Source organism: Hippopotamus amphibius, chromosome 7, assembly GCF_030028045.1.
Source record: "Hippopotamus amphibius kiboko isolate mHipAmp2 chromosome 7, mHipAmp2.hap2, whole genome shotgun sequence".
In the NCBI taxonomy this organism is placed as follows: domain Eukaryota; kingdom Metazoa; phylum Chordata; class Mammalia; order Artiodactyla; family Hippopotamidae; genus Hippopotamus; species Hippopotamus amphibius.
Genome location: NC_080192.1, coordinates 81,925,862 through 81,945,841, shown reverse-complemented (window position 1 = coordinate 81,945,841; position 19,980 = coordinate 81,925,862). Strand labels below are relative to the sequence as shown.

Below are 19,980 nucleotides of genomic sequence, written 5' to 3'. Positions count from 1 at the left end.
TTAAGAGGAGAGGACGAGGCAGGTGCTAAGTGCTATCCACCGTCGCCGTGTAGGACTTCTCAGGGTGGGAAAAACCTCGCGAGTGCAGTTTTGGTGCGCTACGCATCTTCACCCTTCTTTAAAAAGAAAACCAAAAAACAAAACACCACCACAGTAGAAACGAGATCTCATGATAGCCCCTGTTTTCTCTTCCGGTTTTGTCATGTACGTGTTTATAAAACAGTCTGGGCATTTCTAGGCTTTGTTTGTTTGTTTTGCCTCTCCTTCCCGGGGCTTCAAACAACGTCTCCTCGGTGCGTCCCTCTCCGTTCCCCCGAGGGCGGACAGGCCTGTCTTTGGGCGGAGAGGAGGGCGGCCCGGCCCGGCCCGACCCGGCGCGGCGGCGGCGGCGGCGGGGGCGGCGGGGTGACAGCGGCGGCGGCGACGGCGGCGGCGGCGGCGGCCCGCTCCGCGCTGCGCCGGGGCCTTCACTGCACGCTCGTCTGCAGCCCGTGGTGCGGCGGCGGCGTGTCGGCGCTCACGGTGCCCACCTGCGAGTAGACGTCGTCGGGCGTCTGCTGTTGGATCCCGGGTGGCGTCATGCGTTTCTCCTTCTGGCGCCGGTTGCAGAACCAGACGCGCACCACCTCCTTCTCAAGCTGCAGGCTGTCGGCCAAGTTGGTGATCTCCTGCGCCGAGGGCTTGGGGCACTTGAGGAAGTGGCTCTCGAGCGCGCCCTTGACGCTCACCTCGATGGAGGTCCGCTTCTTGCGCTTGCGGCCCTGCGCCGCGATCTTGTCGATGCTCGTGGGGCTGCCGGTGCTCGAGTCCGCCTCCTCCAGCCACTTGTTCAGCAGCGGCTTGAGCTTGCACATGTTCTTGAAGCTCAGCTGCAGGGCCTCGAAGCGGCAGATGGTGGTCTGCGAGAAGACATTGCCGTACAGGGTGCCCAGCGCCAGCCCCACGTCGGCCTGCGTGAAGCCCAACTTGATGCGCCGCTGCTTGAACTGCTTGGCGAACTGCTCCAGGTCGTCGGACGTCGGCGTGTCCTCGTCCGAGTGCGGGTCGTGGCTGTTGAGTCCGGGCCCCGCGCCGCCTCCGCCGTGGTGCGGGGGCCCCTGCGCGTGGTGCGGGTGCGGCGGGTGCGGGTGCGCGTGGTGGTGGTGGTGGTGGTGGTGCTCGGCCAGCTCGGGCGTGTCCCCGCGCACCAGCCCCGGGTGCACCAGGCTCTGGGCGCCGCCGCCCGCGCCGCCGCCGCCGCCGCCGCCCGGCCCCGGGGGCGCGCTCAGCATGCCGTTCACCGTGAAGCCCCCGGGCTGCGAGTAGAGCAGGCTCTGCGGCGGCGGCTGCTGGCCCCCGGCCATGGACGGGAGGTGGGCGGCGGCGGCGGCGGCGGCAGCGGCGGCGGCGGCGGCGGCGGCGGCTCCCCAGCCCCCGGGGTGGCCCTGGTGTGGCGGCGGCGGCGGCGGCCCGAGGTGCGGCGGCCCGCGGTGGTGCAGCGCGGTGCCCGCGTGCAGATCGTCGCGCCCCGAGCCGCCCTTCACGTCGGGGCCCTGCGGCGGCGGCGGCGGCGGCTGCGGCGGCTGCTGGGGGCTGCCGGCCATGCCCACGGCGCTGCCGGACCACGGCGAGCTCGCCTCCACGGCGGCGGCGGCGGCGGCCGCGGCGGCGGCGGCGGCGTGGGGCAGGGCCGTGACCCACTGGTGCGCGTGGCTCAGCATATGGCCGCCGTTGCTGGCGGCCATGGCCCCCTGCATGAAGTCGCTCTGCACCATCTTGACGGAGGCCGGGTCCCCCCGGTAGGCGCCCGAGGTCACGGCGGCGCTGCCGGGCTGCATGCCGCCCCCGCCGCCCCCCGTCCCGCCGCCGCCGCCGCCGCCCCCGCCGCCGCCGCCAGCCCCCGCCGCGTCCGAGTGGACGATGGAGCCGGCCGCCAGCAGGCTGTTCCCCGGCAGGTAGGGGTTAGAAGCCGCCGTGGCCATGCCGCTCCGCTCCCGCCACCCCACCGCCGCCACCACCGCCGCCGCCGCCGCAGCAGCAGCCGCGGCCGCCGCCGCCGCCGCCGCCGCGCCCCCCCGCCTCCCGCCGCCTCCCCCCGCTCCGCCCCCGCCCCCGCCCCGGGCCCCCGCCGGACCCGCCGCCGCCTCCGCCGCCGCCGCCTCCGCCCCCGCCGCCGCCGCCGCGGCCGCCGGCTGCAGCTGCAAGGCCGCTGGGCAGGGCGCGGGGGTCCCCGGCCGGCCTTGGTCAGCAGCAGCAGCAGCAGCAGCCGCCGCAGCAGGAGCCGCGCTCCGGGGAGGGGGGCTCGCTTCTCGGCGGGGCGCGCTCCGTGGCCGCCCCCCTCAGGGGGGGTCGTGGCCGCCCCCCAGCCCCGGCGCGATCGGCTCGCTCCAGCGGGGCTCGCCGGGCGGGGCGCGGGCCTGCGCCGGGGCTCCGGGCCGGGCGCGCCGGCTCGCGCTCCTCCTCCTGTCCTCGGGCAAGCGCGGACTCTGCCCGGGCGCGGGGTTCGGTCCACCTGCTAAGTGGAGATTTCACGCGAGGCAACAAAGAAAACAGCCGCTCCTTTCTTCTGGACCAAACCGTGGACGCCAGGCGACCGGCCGCTCCTCGTCGCCTCCTCAGGAACGCAGCTCACTCGTCTCCCCTTGGAGTAGTAAAACTTTTTTTGTCCTCGAAGGCGTGGTGATGCTGGCTGCTCGCGTGCCGAGAGGAGAGGCTGGCTCCTGCTCTCCCCCTCCGGTCCTCTCCTTTCAAGTTTTGTTCTGTCCTAGGAAAACTTCTGGCGCTGGTGCATTTCTCTGAAGTTGCTATTGCCGGAGCTCTTGGTTGCCTCTGAAACAAGAGTCCTTTTTCATTCTCCTCGCAACAGTCACAGTCTGATGCGACATCTTTCCTTTTGGGCAGAAATTAGGAGACAAATATAACAAGGAAAAAAATCGAACAGGAGAAAAACGAGGTCGAGTTTCTCTGTTACCTTGCTGCTGACGGTTGGGGTTGGTGTTTTATTTTTTTCCCAGCAGAGGTCTGGAGGAGGAGGAGGAAGAAGAGTGCATTGATGGAGGTGGAGGTGTGTGTGTGCATATAGGGGATCCTTGATACACAACCGACTCCAGTGGGCAAGACGCACGGCTCGGAGGCTGCACCGACGGCGCTGGCGCTGGCCGTGCCGGAGCGGAGTTGCCGCGGGAGCTCGCTCTGCGCCCCGGTTCGCGCGCTCTCCCTCTCTCTTCCCCTCTCCCTCCCTCTCTCTCCCTCCTCGTCCGCCCGCCCGCTCGGCTAGGATCTGACAGTTCGCTCTCTGTCCCTCCCTCTCAGAGCGGGGACTGTCGAATGTTTACCCTCCGCCGCGAGCGCGCACCCACCACCACACTTTCCCAAATACAAGGAAGTCGAGCACCAGGGCCCCCGCTGATTGGCTACCCGCTGGGTGATTGGCAGACCCGGAATGACTGGCTCAGGACGCGCGGCCCCCCTTCCGGCCGTTCCGATTGGTTGCTTTTTAATTTAGGCAGAGCGTCGTAGAAGCTGGAAATCTGTCGTTCCCCCCACCCCCCGCACCGCCTCCCTCCCGCTCGCCACTTTCTCCTCCCCGCCCCTCCCCCGCCACCCCTCTGCCACATCTTAACTCTTAGTGTCCGGCCGAGATGTTGGCGTTCCTCCGTGGCTCTGGGCATCGCAATAGGTCTGAGAAGGGGGGTGGGGGGTGGGGGCGGGAAGAAAGGGGGGGCGGGTGGGAGGGTCAGAAGGAGAACGTAGAGAGGAAAAATCATGAAAAATAGCAACCTACCCACTCCACCTGGTCCCGCGTTGTGTCGCCGCCCTCCCCGCCCCCCACCCCATCCCAGAGATTTGTAACGCGCGCGGCACGGGTGCGCCATTCACGCTAATACCTATAGGCAGATGTGTCCCCAGTGGTTTCAAAGTTTCCTTGTTCCTTCACCAGCCGGCCCCGGTCCCTGCTTCGGCGGGGGTGGGAAGGGGGAGCTCGCGGCGCCGAGAGCCCCGGTAGCGGGCACGCTCCTTGGATATCCGCCACCGCAACTTTCCGCAGCCGATTCGCGCCGGCGGCGGCCCCCTTTGTTTAAGTTCTCAGATGCCATCGTCTGGGAAACCTGCAGCCCAGGACTAGCGCGGGGCCCGCGCGTGCGAGACGGACCGCAGGCTGTCGCGCGCTCCCCACCCCCGCCTCTCCCTCCCCCCGCCCCCTCCGCCGGGATTCCTGTGAGGAGCGCGCGTGCCCTTGCGAGTCCGGGGGTGCCAGGCGGCGGAGCGATCGGCCGACCTTCCCCCCTAGACACACCGTAAGTGTGTCCCCTCCCTGCCCCCCAAAGGCGTCGGGAAGCCCGCCGCAGCGGGAGAGGCCTGAGGAAGCAGATCCGCCAGCCGCGCCCTCCACCGCTCACACTGTGTGCGGGTGCGTGTGTGTATTTCTTTATTTCCGTGAGGTTGTTATTAGTGGTGTTTCGCCTGCTCGCTATTCTTAAGCACGGTGGGGCTTTCTTTTTCTCTCCGGCCGCGGATGGTCTGCGGCGTGGCTTGGGCTGGCGGCGATCATCGCGTTCTTAGCCCAGCCCGGCGGAAAGAGTTAAGGGGGCTGGGAGGGGGAGCGCGCCGGGTGGGCGGGAGAAGCGGGGGTGGGGGACGCGGCCGAGCGGAAACGCTGCACAGAGGAGCCTCAGCGAACCAAGAAAAAAGAGAAAGTGGCAACGAAAACAAGGGCAAATTGAACCCTCCTCGGGGATTTCCAATGAACTAACCCGACTCGGACATTCAATAAATACATCGTGCCTAATGAGTGTGCGTGTGCGTGCACCCCTCACCCGGCCGCGCTGCGCCCGCCCTGCCCGCCTCCCCGGACGCAGACGCGGAGCCGCCGGGGTGCTTGGGGATGCCCTTCTCCCGCGAATAATTCCTCTGCTGCGCGCAGTTAGGGGGACTCGGTTAGAGCCAGAGCTGTCCAGCCCAGCCGCAGCCACACAGCCCTTGCAAGATCTTGGGATGAACAGTGGGCGCGTAGCATTTGTGTAGGATCTGGTCCAGCTCCTGCGTACCGGGGGAGAGATGCCCTCGTAGGTAGGTTTTAGTGAATCCATTATTGCGAAGGTGTAGACCTGAACGGCAGCAGTAACCGGACCCCAGACAGAACGGATTTTTGCCTGTGCGTCCCCCTAAGTTTCCTTTTTATATTTATGTATGCGTATATGTATATATGAAAGATGGAACACAGATTTCATTGAATAAATCTGAGATCTCCAGGTGCAGACGTTTGAATAGTCAGTGCCAGCACCCCATGTTTTCCTTTCCTGCCGATTTTGCTTGGATCCGACTCAAAAAGCGAGAGAGTCTCGTGGTTTTGTTTACACTGAATGAGGAGGATAGGAACAGAGCCATGGGGCCCCTTTCTTTAATATACAGTGAGGATTTTGTCTAAATTACTGCTATGAATTTCACAGTACACGCTTTCAAAAGCAGTCTCAGGTGGCCTGATGAAACGTGATAGCGCCTCTGCAAACACATCCACTTTCTTTCTTTTCAAGGAGGGTGTGTGTGTGTGCGCGCGTACGGGAAGCCCCCCAAAACGCCGTGCTCCTCGAAATCAGAAATACACTTCTGTTCAGAGCTCTGTCCCCTTCGTCCTCCCCCTCGCGCACTTAGTTCTCCAGTCGCTCCCCAGCCCCACCCATCCGCCCCCTCCCTTTGCCGAGTGTGATTGTTTTGTCTGGAAAAAAAAAATCCAAAGTATATAACAAGGGGAGAACAGTTAGTGCTGATTTTCATTTGCATACATTTTCATATATTTTGGTGAAAATAATAGACTAGTGGAGAGCTGGGCTTAGAGGAGTCAGTGGAAAGGCAAGGCAAGGAAGCACCGCTCCTGGGGAGTTGAGAATATGCCTTTCCCCCCAGTCACCTTATTTTTTTTTGAAAAATAAAACATCTTCTTTTATTTTAAAATCTAACCTTGGAAGTTTGCTCGGTAAGTGTTTTTCATTTTCTTTCCCCGTTTCTCTTTTCTGCCCCTTCTTTCCGGTTTATTTATGCTCTTGTAGGTTTGCGAGCTTGTTTTCAGTGCTTGGGACAAGAAAGGGTTCACAGGGCAACTGTTTTGAAGCAAGGAAGGGAAAGAGTGTTGGGGGGAGAGTTAAAAAACCCAACCCTGCTAAAATATGACATAGAAGATGGCCTCATTCCAGAGCTCCCCACAGCAAGGCACTTTACTTATTTTTTGCTGGGGAGGGGGAGGAGAGTGCTATTCATTCTAATTGTTGATTGTCAGGGAAATATAAAGGCCCTAGAAAAGAAGTGATTATGAAGCTCACAGTATTATAAATATTTCTTGCTTTGGGGTTTCTTTTTTCTAGAGAATCAGGACTAGAGGGAAAGAAACCCCCTTTCTGCAACCAATGCTGATGTGTTGAACTCTGTGTGCCTGCCTGGGATTGGGGTGGAGGATTCCTGCTGGGAGCAGGGGGATGGAGTGAGGGAGGGGGGCTTGGCAAAGGGAGGGCGGAGAGCTGGAGAAGAAGGAGGCAGGGGAGGAAAGAAGAGGCAGGAAGTCGGTGCCCCCCTGGTTAATGCAGTGTCTGGGGAGCAGGCGGCAAGCTGCAGTCTCCCAGCTCGGTAGTGAAAGTCCATCAGAAAAAGGATGATCAATCAAAACTAACCAGGACACCCTACACTTTATTCCCAAAGGAGACTGGAGCTTTAGCCTCCGATAGTGTTTTACTTTGTTTTCTATTTTTGACAGCCGGCATTGCCCAACCCCCCCCCCCCCCCCACTGTCACTGGGTTTTGGAAAAATTAAGGGTGCATTGCTTGCTAGGTGCAGTTAATTGGAGAAATATGGCCGGAGGAAAGAGGTAGGCCAAGTCCAAGCCCTTGTGAGCACCTTACTGTAGTGAAATGGGGTGGAGAGGATTCTAAAAGGTTCTTGGTTTTGTTCTCTTTAGAGGAAGTCGCGTCTGGGGTGGTGAGGGGGTAGAATCAAATAGCTGGAATATTATTGTACTTCGGTCTCCAGAACACCTTGCAATTTGCAATTTGCAGTTTCTTTGGAAACAGTTTATGCCAAATCAATGAAATGGTTTGTCAGGAGGGAGGAAGAGGTTTCAGTTGGGGAGGGGTAAGAATCGCCAGTTTTCCACTCCTTGTTTGCGTGCCTGGTAGCGTTGCTTTTGACTGAGGTTAACTCTCTGTGCTCCACTGGACCAGATGCCACATAGAGCTGCTCCCTGAAGATCATTTGTTTCCTTGATGGGGAACATTTCTGAGCAGAGCATATTGGTTGCCATAGAGAGCGAAAGAAAAGGAAGAACACTGGTCACATTAAGCTATATGTTTGTGCACTGGGCTTTAGATAAAAGAACCTTGGCTCAGCCAAAGAGAAGAAGCCAAGCTAGAGATTTCTCGCGCCACCAAAACTAGCTTTATTTTGTTTTGGACTTTTACAGTTGAAACATATAAGCTAATTTTATTGGTGGTTGTTAATTTTATATGACACGGTTTACTGAACAAAATAAACTTTGGAAGTGCTCGGGAGTCGCACTCTTGACTTGTCAGCAGGGGGCGCACTAACTCGTCTTAGCAGGTACCTTGTAAAATGTAGCTGTTTCAAAAGCAAATCTGCTCTTCCAAACTTGCCAAAGGAACAAATGCCCCTACCTTTCTATGCATATTCACAACGAGGAGTGAGTGAATTCATTGCATAACACAGGGCCTTAAAATAGGAGGACAATGACCTCCCCATCTCCCCCTCCCAGCCCCTTCTGTGAAATGGCCCCGAAAGAAAAACAGTTCAAAAAAGTATTTGTCCATTTCTTTCCGTAGAGTGGATGTAAGTCTGGAAAACAGAGTCGGGCTGTAAAAGCAAAAACACTTTACAAAATTATAAGGGGTATGTAGTAAGCTACTTCAGAAGCCACCCTTCAGGTTGTATTTTTTGGGAAACAGTCAAGAAGAGAAAAATGCATTCTAAAGGTATTATCTATTAAATAGTGAACGTTCTTCAACTTGATGTAGGCTTTGACTTCTAAATAAAACTGCAGCTCCTGGAGAGTTAGTCAAGGGGTCCTGGATCTGCTTTACTTTCTCCATTTGATATTTAACGGCCCCTTTAATTTTTGGTACCTCCTCTGGCTGTAGGAAGATTTTGGATTTATCCTAGAAAGGCTTGTTAGGGAAAAGGAAATACAAAATAGCCATCGGTGAGAGGTCACTGGGGGCTTGAAACTTTTTAGCACAATATGACTTAATACAGTTGCAGAAAAGTTTTCATAGGGCACAGGGTTTCCACCTCAGAGATTTTTAGATACAGCCAAGGATGGCTGAACTTTATTGTGGTGAAGGATGAAAAGATACGTGGAAAAACTTCCTAACAAAGTGAAAGGCAAATCCTGCCGGGTTCTGAGGAATCAGTTTGTCACTAACAATTTTCCCAAGGAGATTTGGAAAGCCGGGAGTGACTGGGAATGAGAAGCTGGCTTCCACAGTTCAGCAGCTCCCTGCACCTGTGACTGTGTCACCGAGCCTGTAGGAAGGGCCCCGAGCTGGAGGCTCTGCCGTCCCTCTGGAGGAGGAGGAAAGACACCTTATTCTTTCGAACTCCACTCCAAGCCAGCCAGGTTCCAGCCAGAAGTTTTGCTTTGAAACTAACTTGAAAAAGTCAAGGTTTGGGTTTAAGTGGTATTTCATTAGGAGAGCTGAAAGATTATGGGAATAACATATGCAAGGGAGACACTTTAAAAAACATTTTAAATCCATGATTTTTATCCGCGGGCTCTTACATTTAGAGTCAGGAAATGTACTGTCAGGTTTGTGTGAATAAAACAAAGTGGAAAATGGAAGAAACTGTGTAATTTGAACCCGAACTTTGCTTTTTCTTCAGCTCTCCGGACATTTCAGACAAAAGACTTCTGGGGGGAGTCCACACACACTGGACCAATGCCTCAAAGCTCTAGATTACTTTGCACGCCCTGAGCTGCTAAATGCATTTTAAAATTATTAAGGAGAAAGAGAACTTTTCTATTTAGCCAGGCATTTTGCAAAACAATAGTTAAGCAATAATTGTACATATTTGGAGTGTAATTTTTGGTATCACTTTTCATGAGATCTGGGATTGTTGCTATCTTGGCTGCTACGTACGTTCCTTTTTTGCAAAGTTAGTTAAAAAAAAACCTGGGGAAAAAAAAGTCTTGCTTCTGATGATATCTACAGTCTTAGATTACCTCAAGTAAAGGAAATAGAAAATAATAATTCTGGGTAAAGCAACAAGTTAATTTGAGAACTGACATATTATAGAGATCGCGTTAGCAATCTATAATGATTTGGAGGTGGAAACAGTCAAGCTGGGTTTGAATTAAGATCCAAAGAGCTGGGCAAAGCTACAGACTTTTAATTGTTGGGGATGGTGAAATTGCTTTTGCCAAATGAGAGAATGAAGAGCATTACCTACCTGGGTCAAATGTACAAAATACAAAGTGGGTATATACTCATTTGCTTCCATTTGAGAACGATAAAGTGCTCTGTCCAATACTGTGGCAGTGCAGAAGCACATTTGCCATTAGCATTTACAAATTAAAATGTTTCGCTACTCACAATCCACACTGCGTGCTTTATACAGAGGAAAGGGCTCTTCGATGGTAGCTTTTGGGTGGAAATGAGTATTTCTTGTCTGGCTTGGCAGTGGATGGGTTGCTTCTTGGTCTTGCTAAGTTTTTGGAAGCGCCCCTGTGGTTCTCCCAGTTCTTTGTATCACTTTGATAACTGATTTATCTGATCTGTAGGAAAGGAGCAAGCACTTAGTTTTCTTGGATGGGCAGGTAGGAACAATGATAAATTCAGACACTTGTGATTTCTCACCCTAAAGTAAGAGGCTTTACTTCTGATGCTAACAGGACGGCTTTAAACTACAGACCATCTCAGATTGTGCAGTCTAAATTAAGAAGGCATCATAAGTTGGTAATAGAGTGTATGCTTTAAAAACAACCCATTTCCAACAGTTTGCCCACTGTAGCTGCATTCATGCACCTGACAAGTCTGGTAATGAAAGCTACCAATCGCTAGGGAAGCCGCGGCTGACATGATGTGATGGACTATTCTTGCCTGTCCCCCTCCCCCCCCACAATGGTTTTCTTGGAATTTAAATTCACAGGGCGAGGTAACAGAGAGCCCAGCTGATTGATCAGAGTGATGATGATGATTTATTAACAAAAACATGTGGGTATGTCTAGCTAGAAAAATATTCCAAGGTCAACTTGGTGTTTTTGCATCTGTGTTTTTAAAAACAAAATATTAACTCAGCTTTGCCAGAGGGGTGGTTGAGTTTTTTGAACTGTGGACCTGACAGAATGAACTCCCCTCCCTTCCTTGAGGACAGCCCCTGCCCAGAACCCCCCAGATTCCCAATACAGCCACTTCTTTCTGGGTTGGAACCAGGTAGTCTCATGATGGATAAGAGTCTTTGTAGCACACCAGGAAACAATTCTTGCATTTTGGTGCCTCTTTTTTTTTTTAGATTTTTTGACACTTGTACTTAGCTATTGTCTGAGGAGCTGGGTGCAGATTGCAGCTCATCAGGCCTAAGGCTGCTCTTTTGGGCATTTCCCCCAAAAGATGCTTCTGTGGTGTCTTCTCTCCTGTGGATGCTGAAACTCCCACTTCACTGTCCTGCTGCCTCCCTAGGCCCACCCTGGACCACTGGTCTTAGGGGGTCTTCAAGAAAGGGTGGCTATTTTGCTCACTTTTAAAATACAGTACAAGTATTCACTGATATTTTGTACTGCATGGTTTGCAGCAATATAATTCCAGCACTAAAATATCTGGCAAAGAGACTTTGGCAGGAGAACCAAGTGACCTTGCTCATTGTAGCTTAATGCAACTGGGGCTTGTTAGTTCCCAGTTAAAAGTTCTGTGTCTGCTTTATAGCTTTGAAGGCCCACCTCCTCCCCTCAAATTTCACCTAGGGAGCCTGGTTTCTCAATAAAGCCCGAGGGGAGGATCCCAAGCTTACAGTGGTGCTGGACAGCCCTGAAATCTTAATTTAATATTATATCAGGGTGCAAAAAACCTCCAGAAGTCAAGGCATGTATTGTCCAAATGGCTTAGGCTCTGTTCCCTTTATTTGAAATTCACATCGCAGGAATAAAACAAGTAAAACTTCCTTTGGAAAAACACTGACTATTTAAGTCTCCTAAATTCGAAAACACTAGGATGTCAGTGCTACGGTCGGGCAATCGATTCCTTTCCAGGGTTCGGAAGTGAGATTGGGACGTTCCCTAGAAAGGTTGGCCTTGGGGGTTTCTCTTCTGCAGCGGCAGGATCCCCCTGCCCGCCTCCTGCTGTGATTTGCCGCCCTCCGAAGCGGCTTCTCTTGAATAGGCGGCGGTTTGTGGGGGTCCCAGGGCCGAGTTCCGCTTCCTTAGACTGCATTTTATCAATATTTTACTGAAAGCACAGTTCGCATAATAAAATGAAGGGGACCCATTGCGCCCCTTTTCTCCGTAAACACTGCCTCGCAAGGACTTTGAGATTGTTATCTGAACACCCGGAGCGGCCTTCAGAAGTCGAATTAACATTGCTTTTCTAGGGAAAAAGAAAAATGGAAAGCGATTAAAAGCAAAAAGGCCAGGGGAAAGGGAGTAAAGGAGGAGGAATGAGGTGGAGCAGAAAGCAGGGAGAGACCGAGCAGCGCGGGGCCAGTGGCACGCGGGGGAGGGAGACCAGAGGGGGTGCGGGACGGCGACGAGGGAAACGCTGAGTCACCCTCACCGGTCACCGGGGACACGGCGGCCAGATGCCGCAGCCCAGGAAAAGCCGGTGCGCCTCGCACCCCACCTTCTAGGCCTCCTTCCCGCCCGCCGCCGCCGCCGCCGCCGCCGCCGCCGGAGCGCGGCCGTGGAGCTCGGCGCCGCCCGCCTGCCTTTGTCACCGGCTCGGTGCGCGGCCGCGGGCTCCCGCGGTGGGCTTTGTTCTGGCGGAGCAGGGCAGGACCCCTCGCCCCGCCGCGCCCCCGCCCTCCCCGAGCTGGGGACGGTGGGGGTGGGGACGGGTCGACGGGGACGGGGACCGGAGGAGCGTCGGCGGGCGCCTCCGAGCCTGGGATTTCCTGCCTTCGCTCTTTTCGTAATTGAGCTGTTCTCCTTCGGGGCGGGGGCCAGGCGGCGCGGGAGGAGGGGGAGCGGGAAGGGGGCGCCCGCTCTCCGCCCGCGGCACAGGCGAGCGCGGAGGATCCGGGGGATCCGCATTGTGTGCGTGTGTGCACGCCTGAAGGCGCGCAGGCATCTGTGCGGGAGGAGAGCCGCTGGATTTGGCGCCGCGTGCCAGAGTTCTGGCCCAGGTTTTGGCGGCTGCGGGGCGCCTCGGGTCGGTGCCTGGTTCTCCCCCAAGATCTGCTCTCGAGGTGCTTTGGGGCCGCGCGTGGGCGCTGTGGACTCTCTCTGGGTCCGGGGGCTGCCCACGGGGAGCGCGCAGATCCCCGTCGCCGAGGCCTGTGGCTGGGGACAAAGAGGCAGACGGCCGGAGCGAGCAGAGGGCCGACGCACACTGGCACCCACGCGCGCACCCCACCCGGGGCCCTCTCCAGGAGCCCCCCACGCCTCGGAGCCCGGGGCTCTGCATCTGGAAAGTTCGCCCCCCGCAGAGCCCGCTGCCTCCTCTCACCTTTGCCTTTAGCAAACTGCGTGGGATCGTGTGCCACCCTCTCCCCGGCCGCCCCCAAAGGTGTGGGCAGATTGCAAGAGTTGCTGCTCTGTTATTGTTTGTCAAACAGGCCCTTTCTCCTGGGAGAGGGACGAGGGGCATGTGGCGGATCCCGGGCCAGGATTACATTAATCAAAGCATTATTTCCCCAGAGAAGCCGAGCACAAATGAGAGTAAATCCTAATAAAATTGGATCGCAGAGAAATGGTACGCTTTAAGTAATCTGTGCTGCCTGATAAAAATCTCACGTTTATAAGATGTGGGTCTTAAAATAAACAAATCTGCACACCTCTGGCCTTGGCTGCTGGGTCCGGATCGGAACGGGGGACAGTCACCACCCCAAGCTCAGCTGAACTTCTGGAGTGAGAAAGGGACGTGGACACCCCAGAGTCCGAGGTTCTACTCCAAAGGCACTCTTGGCCCGGGCGCCCCCCTGGAGTATTTGCAGAGGCCCTGGGCCGGATCGAGCCCCCTCAGTGCCCTGCGAGAGGACGCGGACTCTGTTCCTCTGGGATCGTGGCCCCACCGTCCTCCTCTAGCGAAGCTGCAGGGCAGGCAGTCCCCGTGGGTGGCGGCGCGAAGCCCACCGGGCAGGCGGCGGGACTGCCAGGTCGCCCCGGCCCCCAGTCCAGGGCCCACCCGGTCAGGGAAGGGGGTGACTGCTGGGGAAGCCAGGGGCGCGGCTGGCCGGCGACGCTTCTGGTACTTTCGGGTCGTCCCAGCCTGGAAGCAGGCTCGCACTTCGTCCGCTTCCATCTCGCAGGTGGTAGGATACTTTCCGTTGCCCCGCGCGGCTGTGCGCGAGAGAAGAGCTCCCCTCCCCACCCAGAGCTCCGAGCAGGCAGGCAAAACCCACCGGCCAGGAGGCTACCTCCCCGGCTAGCTCCCGTCCCCCTTCGGCCGCGGGACCCGAGATCGGACTAGCTGGTGACAAGTGGGAAAGCACCGTCCCCGTCCTGCGGGCGAGAGTCAGCCTCCGGGCTCCGCGCGACCTCCCGGAGACGCGCAGCCTAACCCGCTTCCGTGCCGGCCTCCCGGCCCCTCCTCCGCGCCCCCGCGAGCGCGGCGCCCCCTGCAGGCCGGCGCCTGGGGAGCCAGCGCGCCGCCCGCCGGTGGCCCGGCGGCGTGGGTTCCCCGGCCGCGTGGGTAACCCGCGCTGCCCACAGCCGCGCCCGGCCCGCGCGCACGCGCACAGCCAGCGCCCCCTCGGCACGAGAACTGCGGGTGCAGAGGCGGAGGGAGGGCGGCAGGGGGGCGGGGAGGCGCGGCGGGTCACCCCTCCCCGGCCCTTCCGCCCAGCTCCCGTCCCCTCTCCGGTCGGCGCCGGACATCCCCGGGCGGAGACGGTGGCCGCGCGCCTCGCTCCTGGCCTGCGGGTTCCGGAGGCCCTAGAGCCGCGCTGTCCGCTGGCTGGGCAGTGCCGGGCGCCGGGAGGGGCTCCCCTGCGGAGCGGCGAGGAGAGCTGCTTGGAGCGGTGCGCGTGTGCGGGGTGTGTGTGTGTGTGTGTGTGTGTGTGTGCGCGCGCGCGCGCGGTGTGCGTGATGCGGTGTGTGTGCGCGTGCGAGGGCAGCGTGCATGGGGGTGCGGTGCGCGCGCAGGGTAGGGCAGGAGGCGGTGAGGGATGCTCTGGTGCAACCTTGAGCTCCCCCGCCGCCCCCCACCCCCCACCCCCACCCTGGCGGGCGTCTTCTTCCTCTGCCTTCATCCCCTCTGAGCCCCAGAGAGACCCCTCTTGGGGTCCGGGGATGTTCACGGATCCCCGGACTCATGTGAGCGAGGGTGAGCCGAAGGGGAAAATGTTCGCTGAGAAATGCCACCGAGAGCCTTTCCAGGCTCCAGACTTGCCCTTGAGACTGGATTGCACCCACCGGGAAGGCACGTTTCAGGGGCTTGTGTATCTGCTTTCTCTTGGTCTTGGCCTTTAAAAGGGTTTGCGTGGAGGTTGTTTTTATTTTTGAATGCATAGGGTGGAGGCAGGAACCAACTGAAAATCACTTTTTGGGTCTCTTTCGCTGACCAGCCAGCCAGTTTGCGGGCTTCTTTCCAGTGATGGGAAATTTTTTTGCGGGGTGGGGGCGAGTGGAGACACCCACACCTTTTCAGTTCTGAAATAATGTCCCCTTTCCTCCCTCCAGTTTCTAATTTCCATAATTTCATACAAAACAGGGCTGTCAGTTATCTCTTATTAGAAAAGAGAAAAGCAGACCAATAGAAGAAAACTTGGGTCAAATGAAATTCCTCCTTCTTACAACATTAACCAGCCCCATCCAGATTGTTCTGCTCTCAAGGGGGAAAACAGGGCAGAGAGAATTCAGAAAAAGGCTAAATATTTCTCTCCACTGAAAATATGAACCCAATTACCCAACTATATTTTTGATAACCTGACTTTCAGAGAATCCTAAAAATAAACTTTACAAATACTTTTAGTGTCCTCTTTTTGTCCTAATGTTTGCATCTGAGGATTTTGAATAAATTGGAAACACCAGTGGTATATATTTTTTTATTTCTTGGATTCACATGGACATTAGGTGGTTTAACTCTTAGGCACAATTCATTACAAGACCTCTTGTTCTGGAGAAAGGCTTTAAGTAAAATTTACACACTCACCTCAAGAGACCCTCACCAGCCAGTATCTTGATGCTATTTCAATCACTCCTTTTCATAAGATAATGTATAGGTAGCTAAATTTTAGTAAAGAAAGTTAATGGTAAAATGTCAGTGTTTAACTAGAAGAGCTTTCGTTTTTGGATTCAAAGTTTAGCTTTTCTTTGAATTATTTATCAACCAGTTTGCCCATAGGCCTTCCTAAGAGAAGGGCAAGGTGAAGGGGGGGGACCACTAATTTATTTAAAGCATATGTTGACATAAGATTGAAAAACTAGCCTTTTGGAAAACAGTAATAAATAAGCCACGTCTATAAACACCCACCTTTGGGACTGTGAAAAAAAAGAAACCTAATTACTTTCATAGAAAACAGCCTCAGTTAACAGTTAACTAAAATATTGTATGGCAGTCCCTTGGAAGCTCCTCCTCCTCCTTCAGTATAGGACCCTTTGGTAATGTACACATATTTATACATGATGTAAATATACATATGCACGAGGGTAGATGTTTATGTACATAACATAACAAAATATATACATACCCCAACTGAATATATTTGCATATAACATACCCATGTGTAATATACCAAACTTCAACAATTAACAATACATTCTATAACAGATAGTCCTAAAATATGAGAAAGAGTGAGTAAATCTAATTCCTATTGAAACAAATTTCAGAATTTCTTTTGAAATCTGAATTGTGCCAGCTGTCACCACAGGAGTCAGTTAAAAAAATCTATGCACAGTATTGATATTTTCAGCATGCTCCATTTAAAAATACTATAAACTTAACTTATTTTATATAAAATTAAAAAGGGCATCATACTTTAGAATTTAAAACAAACATTCTATCTAAATTCAGGTACTTTTCATCTTTTTGATTCCCCTGCAAATTAAACACTGTTGTCTTAGAACAAAAATTCAATTCGGCACGCAATGAAAAAGAGCATTAGTTTTATTTTCCATTCTGCTGTAAAGAAAACATTTTTTAAGTAGTTTAATTCTGTGGGCCTTTATATCATTAAAAGACATTGAGTAGTCTAGTGATAATTCCAAATGGAAAAGCAGGTTGGAGGCATATATTTATCCTTGAAATGATTTGGGTAATGTGGGATGACATGTTACTTATTTGCCTCTTTTTAGATAGTATTTTGAATCTTTGCATTTTCAAAGACTTTTTTTTTTGGTTAAAATAAGAATTACAGTTAAAATGAATATATTGGCAAGAATCCAAACACTCGCGCTGAGCAAATGTAAAGAAATATTATACCTGCAGGTTATGCTTGAAAAGCTATTTGTCCTCATTGATAAAAAAAAATTAGAATGATAAAGTTTTGAAATTTTCTTGAAGACCATGATAGAAGGAGTTCTCTCATGTAATGAGTTAATTTTACCGATATTACAAAATGTTTTGTTGGCTTTCCTATGTTTATGTCAATGTATATTTCTTTACTGAAAAACATATACGGTGTTTATGATGGCATTTATTCCCACATGTAATTTATTGCTTGTTTATTTCAGAGCATTTCAAAGACTGATGATTCATCGGTGGTGTCTAAATATTAGTGATGAGCTTGTGAAAATAAAAATCAGTTTAGCCCAAGTGCTTTTTGAGGTTTGTTTTTTCATCTCTTAAAAAGTTTAAAGTTAAAATGATGGAAATACCACACATGAAAAATTTTTTTAAAAAAGAATGTTACTTGGAAAGAAATAAAAACATTTTACTCTACGTGGGGTTTAAAATCAACAGTAAAAATAAATTAGTCTTTTATTTTAGAAAGTTTTCTATCTGATGATGTGACATGATGAAGGAGACACAGGCTGTATAATGATCTAAAATCGCACAATGTGTGTTCAAAAATTTGGATAAAGAGTCATTCACTCTGAAAGTGTAAAAGAATCTTTTCTGTCGATTTAATTAATGAAGTGAGTAAAGGACTGTTTTAGTAAGCTCGAATTACGCATATAGAAAGATTCGTAAGAATAAATACTTTGGTGTTCTGTGACTGAAAAACAGACAGAACTATAATATAGCAAATAAAACTCCCCAGAATGTAGGCATCCAAGATCCAATTTTTAAAAAATTTGTCAGTTACAGAAAAGAAGGAAAAAAGCTTATTAACTCAGGGCAACTATAAAATGTTGACAGATATCAAGTTTCATAGCCAACCAGGCTGTTAGAGAACTGCTCGGATGTTGGTGGAGACCAAGTTATTTTGTGAAACCAGTTTTCATAGTGAATTATCTTCTTAATACTCTCAAATTTAAACTCCAGCTTCATAGACTAACCATTTTCTTCCTCCCTCTTCTCCTCCCTCCCTCCCACTCTGCCTTCTCTTTTTCTCCCCCCACCTTTTTTTTTAAGTCTGTAAGCAGCTGGGTGAGGCTGCTTTAGTGAGGTTCTGAGGGACCCCCAGGGGGATTTCAGGTATTCAGCCTCACTGTTTAGATACTATCAGTGACACACATCGAGGTGAGATTTATCTGTGCTCTTTCAAAACATTTATTTTCTTTCCTCATCCAGCTACTAGCATCTTTTAAAGAGAGAACCAGGCGATGTCTATCAAAGACAAAATAAATCGGAGAATTTAATTAATTATTTGAAGAATTCAGGCATTGCTCCTCTTTCTTCTGCCTAGCTATTAAAAAGAGAGAAAGAGAGAGAGAGAGTGAAATTTGAACAGTCTAGATTGGCTATCTATAGTGATTAAATTTGTAAGCTAGCAACAAATTCTAGAAGATCTTGCTTGATTCTTCATTGTACCAATTAGAAGTTCTGGAACACACCTGAATGGACTTCCAGGTGAGACAGTTACTAGATTTAAATAAAAAGAGTGGAGGGGCCTGACTTGCCAGGTTTGGCAGAGTACACTGATTGAAGTTATTAGATAATTGTTCACCCTTTCTACTTAGCCCCATGAGAGAAGACACACACGTATTATAAAATACTTTAAATTAATGTTAAATAGTCCAACTGGGATTGCTAAAGTTATTTACATTTAGCAATGGATTAAAATGTTAGCATTATATATTTAATGAATTAGAATCTTGTATGCTCTGACTTGGAAACATCTGCTGAACACATTTTCAGGGGTCTTTTAGGGAGGACAATTTTCTCAGTGTAATTTGAATTCAAAGGTGCAGTCCTTTTACCTTCTGTGGGGGACAAAAATATGAGAGGACAATGTTATGTATTGTAGGTGGTAATTAGGTACACAGACTATTTTAAAGCAGTCCTTGGTAGAGTAGGATAAGATTGAGCGTGATCTGGGTTTAGTTTACAGAACATTAGTAAACCTTAATTATAGGCAATTTTTAAAAAGATATCTAGTTGCAAATATTATTTTAAAAATAGCATCTAGAAATTATATAAATAAGCTTTGCATTCTTTTTAAAAAATTTCTGGAAAATTACGTCACTACTTTTTGCATTAATCTAATTAAACAACTGCAGTATTGTTCTAACAAAGAAAGCTACTCCAAGAACAAATAAAAATGTATGCTAGGTGAAAAAAAATTATTGCTGATTTTATATTTGCTATAATGTCAGGAGGGAGTGGTCAGGTGAAAGCTATTTGCAAGTAATGCTTTTTATTTATAAAGTTGTTTTATTATACTAACAAATTGTTTTTTGTATTAATCTTAGAAAAAGTATGATACTCTTTTGAAATTTTTCATGATTCCTATTTCCAGATGCACATAAAAATAGAGAAATCCTTAGATCTTTAATATTTGCTTCACAAAAATTAAACATCTACAAAAATTTAATGAATAAGTGAATGAAGGATGTTTAATAACTGGACAGTTAAACCTAAGATTGTATTTTTGCTCTTTACAATTATTAGTCATCCTACCCTATTTTCTATTGAGCCTCCAAAAACTTATACAACGTGAAATTGTTACAGAATCACTAATTATCTCTCACCCCAGGCCCCTTTCAATAAAATGATGCCATCCACTGAAGATATATGGCAAAACAAGATAATAGACTTATTATTAGGAAGTTTTCCTGTCATAAGAATTTACAAGATTTTTTGGAAATAACACCTCTAGGGATAGCTATTTTGCTGCTTTCTTTTCTCATTTTAGAGTTAGGGCCTAATTCTCCATATTGGCCATTGATCACGGTGGAGGCTGTTGAGAGGTAGCTATGTAATTTCTTTATCTTTCACCTGCAAATTACACACATTATTTTGCAGCTCAAAATAAGCATTCCCAATGAGTTGCATTCAGTAAATGTCTTTCACAGCATTAGTACAGAACTGAGGTACAAAAGAATATTAATCTAATACATTCCAAAATTCAAATACTTGTGATTAATAAGCATTATTATCTATAAATAAGGCCCTAATGATACTTTGGCAGTGTTGTAAACACAAGAATCAGAGGCAATTATTGTCATTATTGTTCGGCAAGTACTTCCCATGAATACCAAATGGGTATTGCTGTCCAGCTACTTGGCAAGTAAGGTTCCCATAAAGAAACAGCTGTTGGCCAATCAGGACTGGCTACTATTTACTGCCCTTAACCCAAAATGCAGGGTCCTTAAAGAAAGGGGGAAAAAAAAACCCAAGACATCAAAAGAGTTTTGACATGATTTAAAAAAATATCCTTTCTAGTAAATATAAAAGCATTGTGAAATAGTGCTGCTGTGAAATACTGACTTTGGTGAATTGGTTACATTAGCAACCATTGTGTTCGCC

At 51.0% G+C, this 19,980-nt stretch overlaps 1 protein-coding gene across 1 annotated transcript; it reads right to left on the bottom strand.

Moving 5' to 3' along the window:
* Nucleotides 1–467: 467 nt before the first annotated feature.
* POU3F3 (POU class 3 homeobox 3) lies at nucleotides 468–1,961 on the bottom strand. Its single transcript, XM_057742690.1, has one exon. The coding sequence runs from the start codon at nucleotides 1,959–1,961 to the stop codon at nucleotides 468–470; it is 1,494 nt and encodes a 497-aa protein (XP_057598673.1).
* Between the last annotated feature and the right edge of the window lie 18,019 nt (nucleotides 1,962–19,980).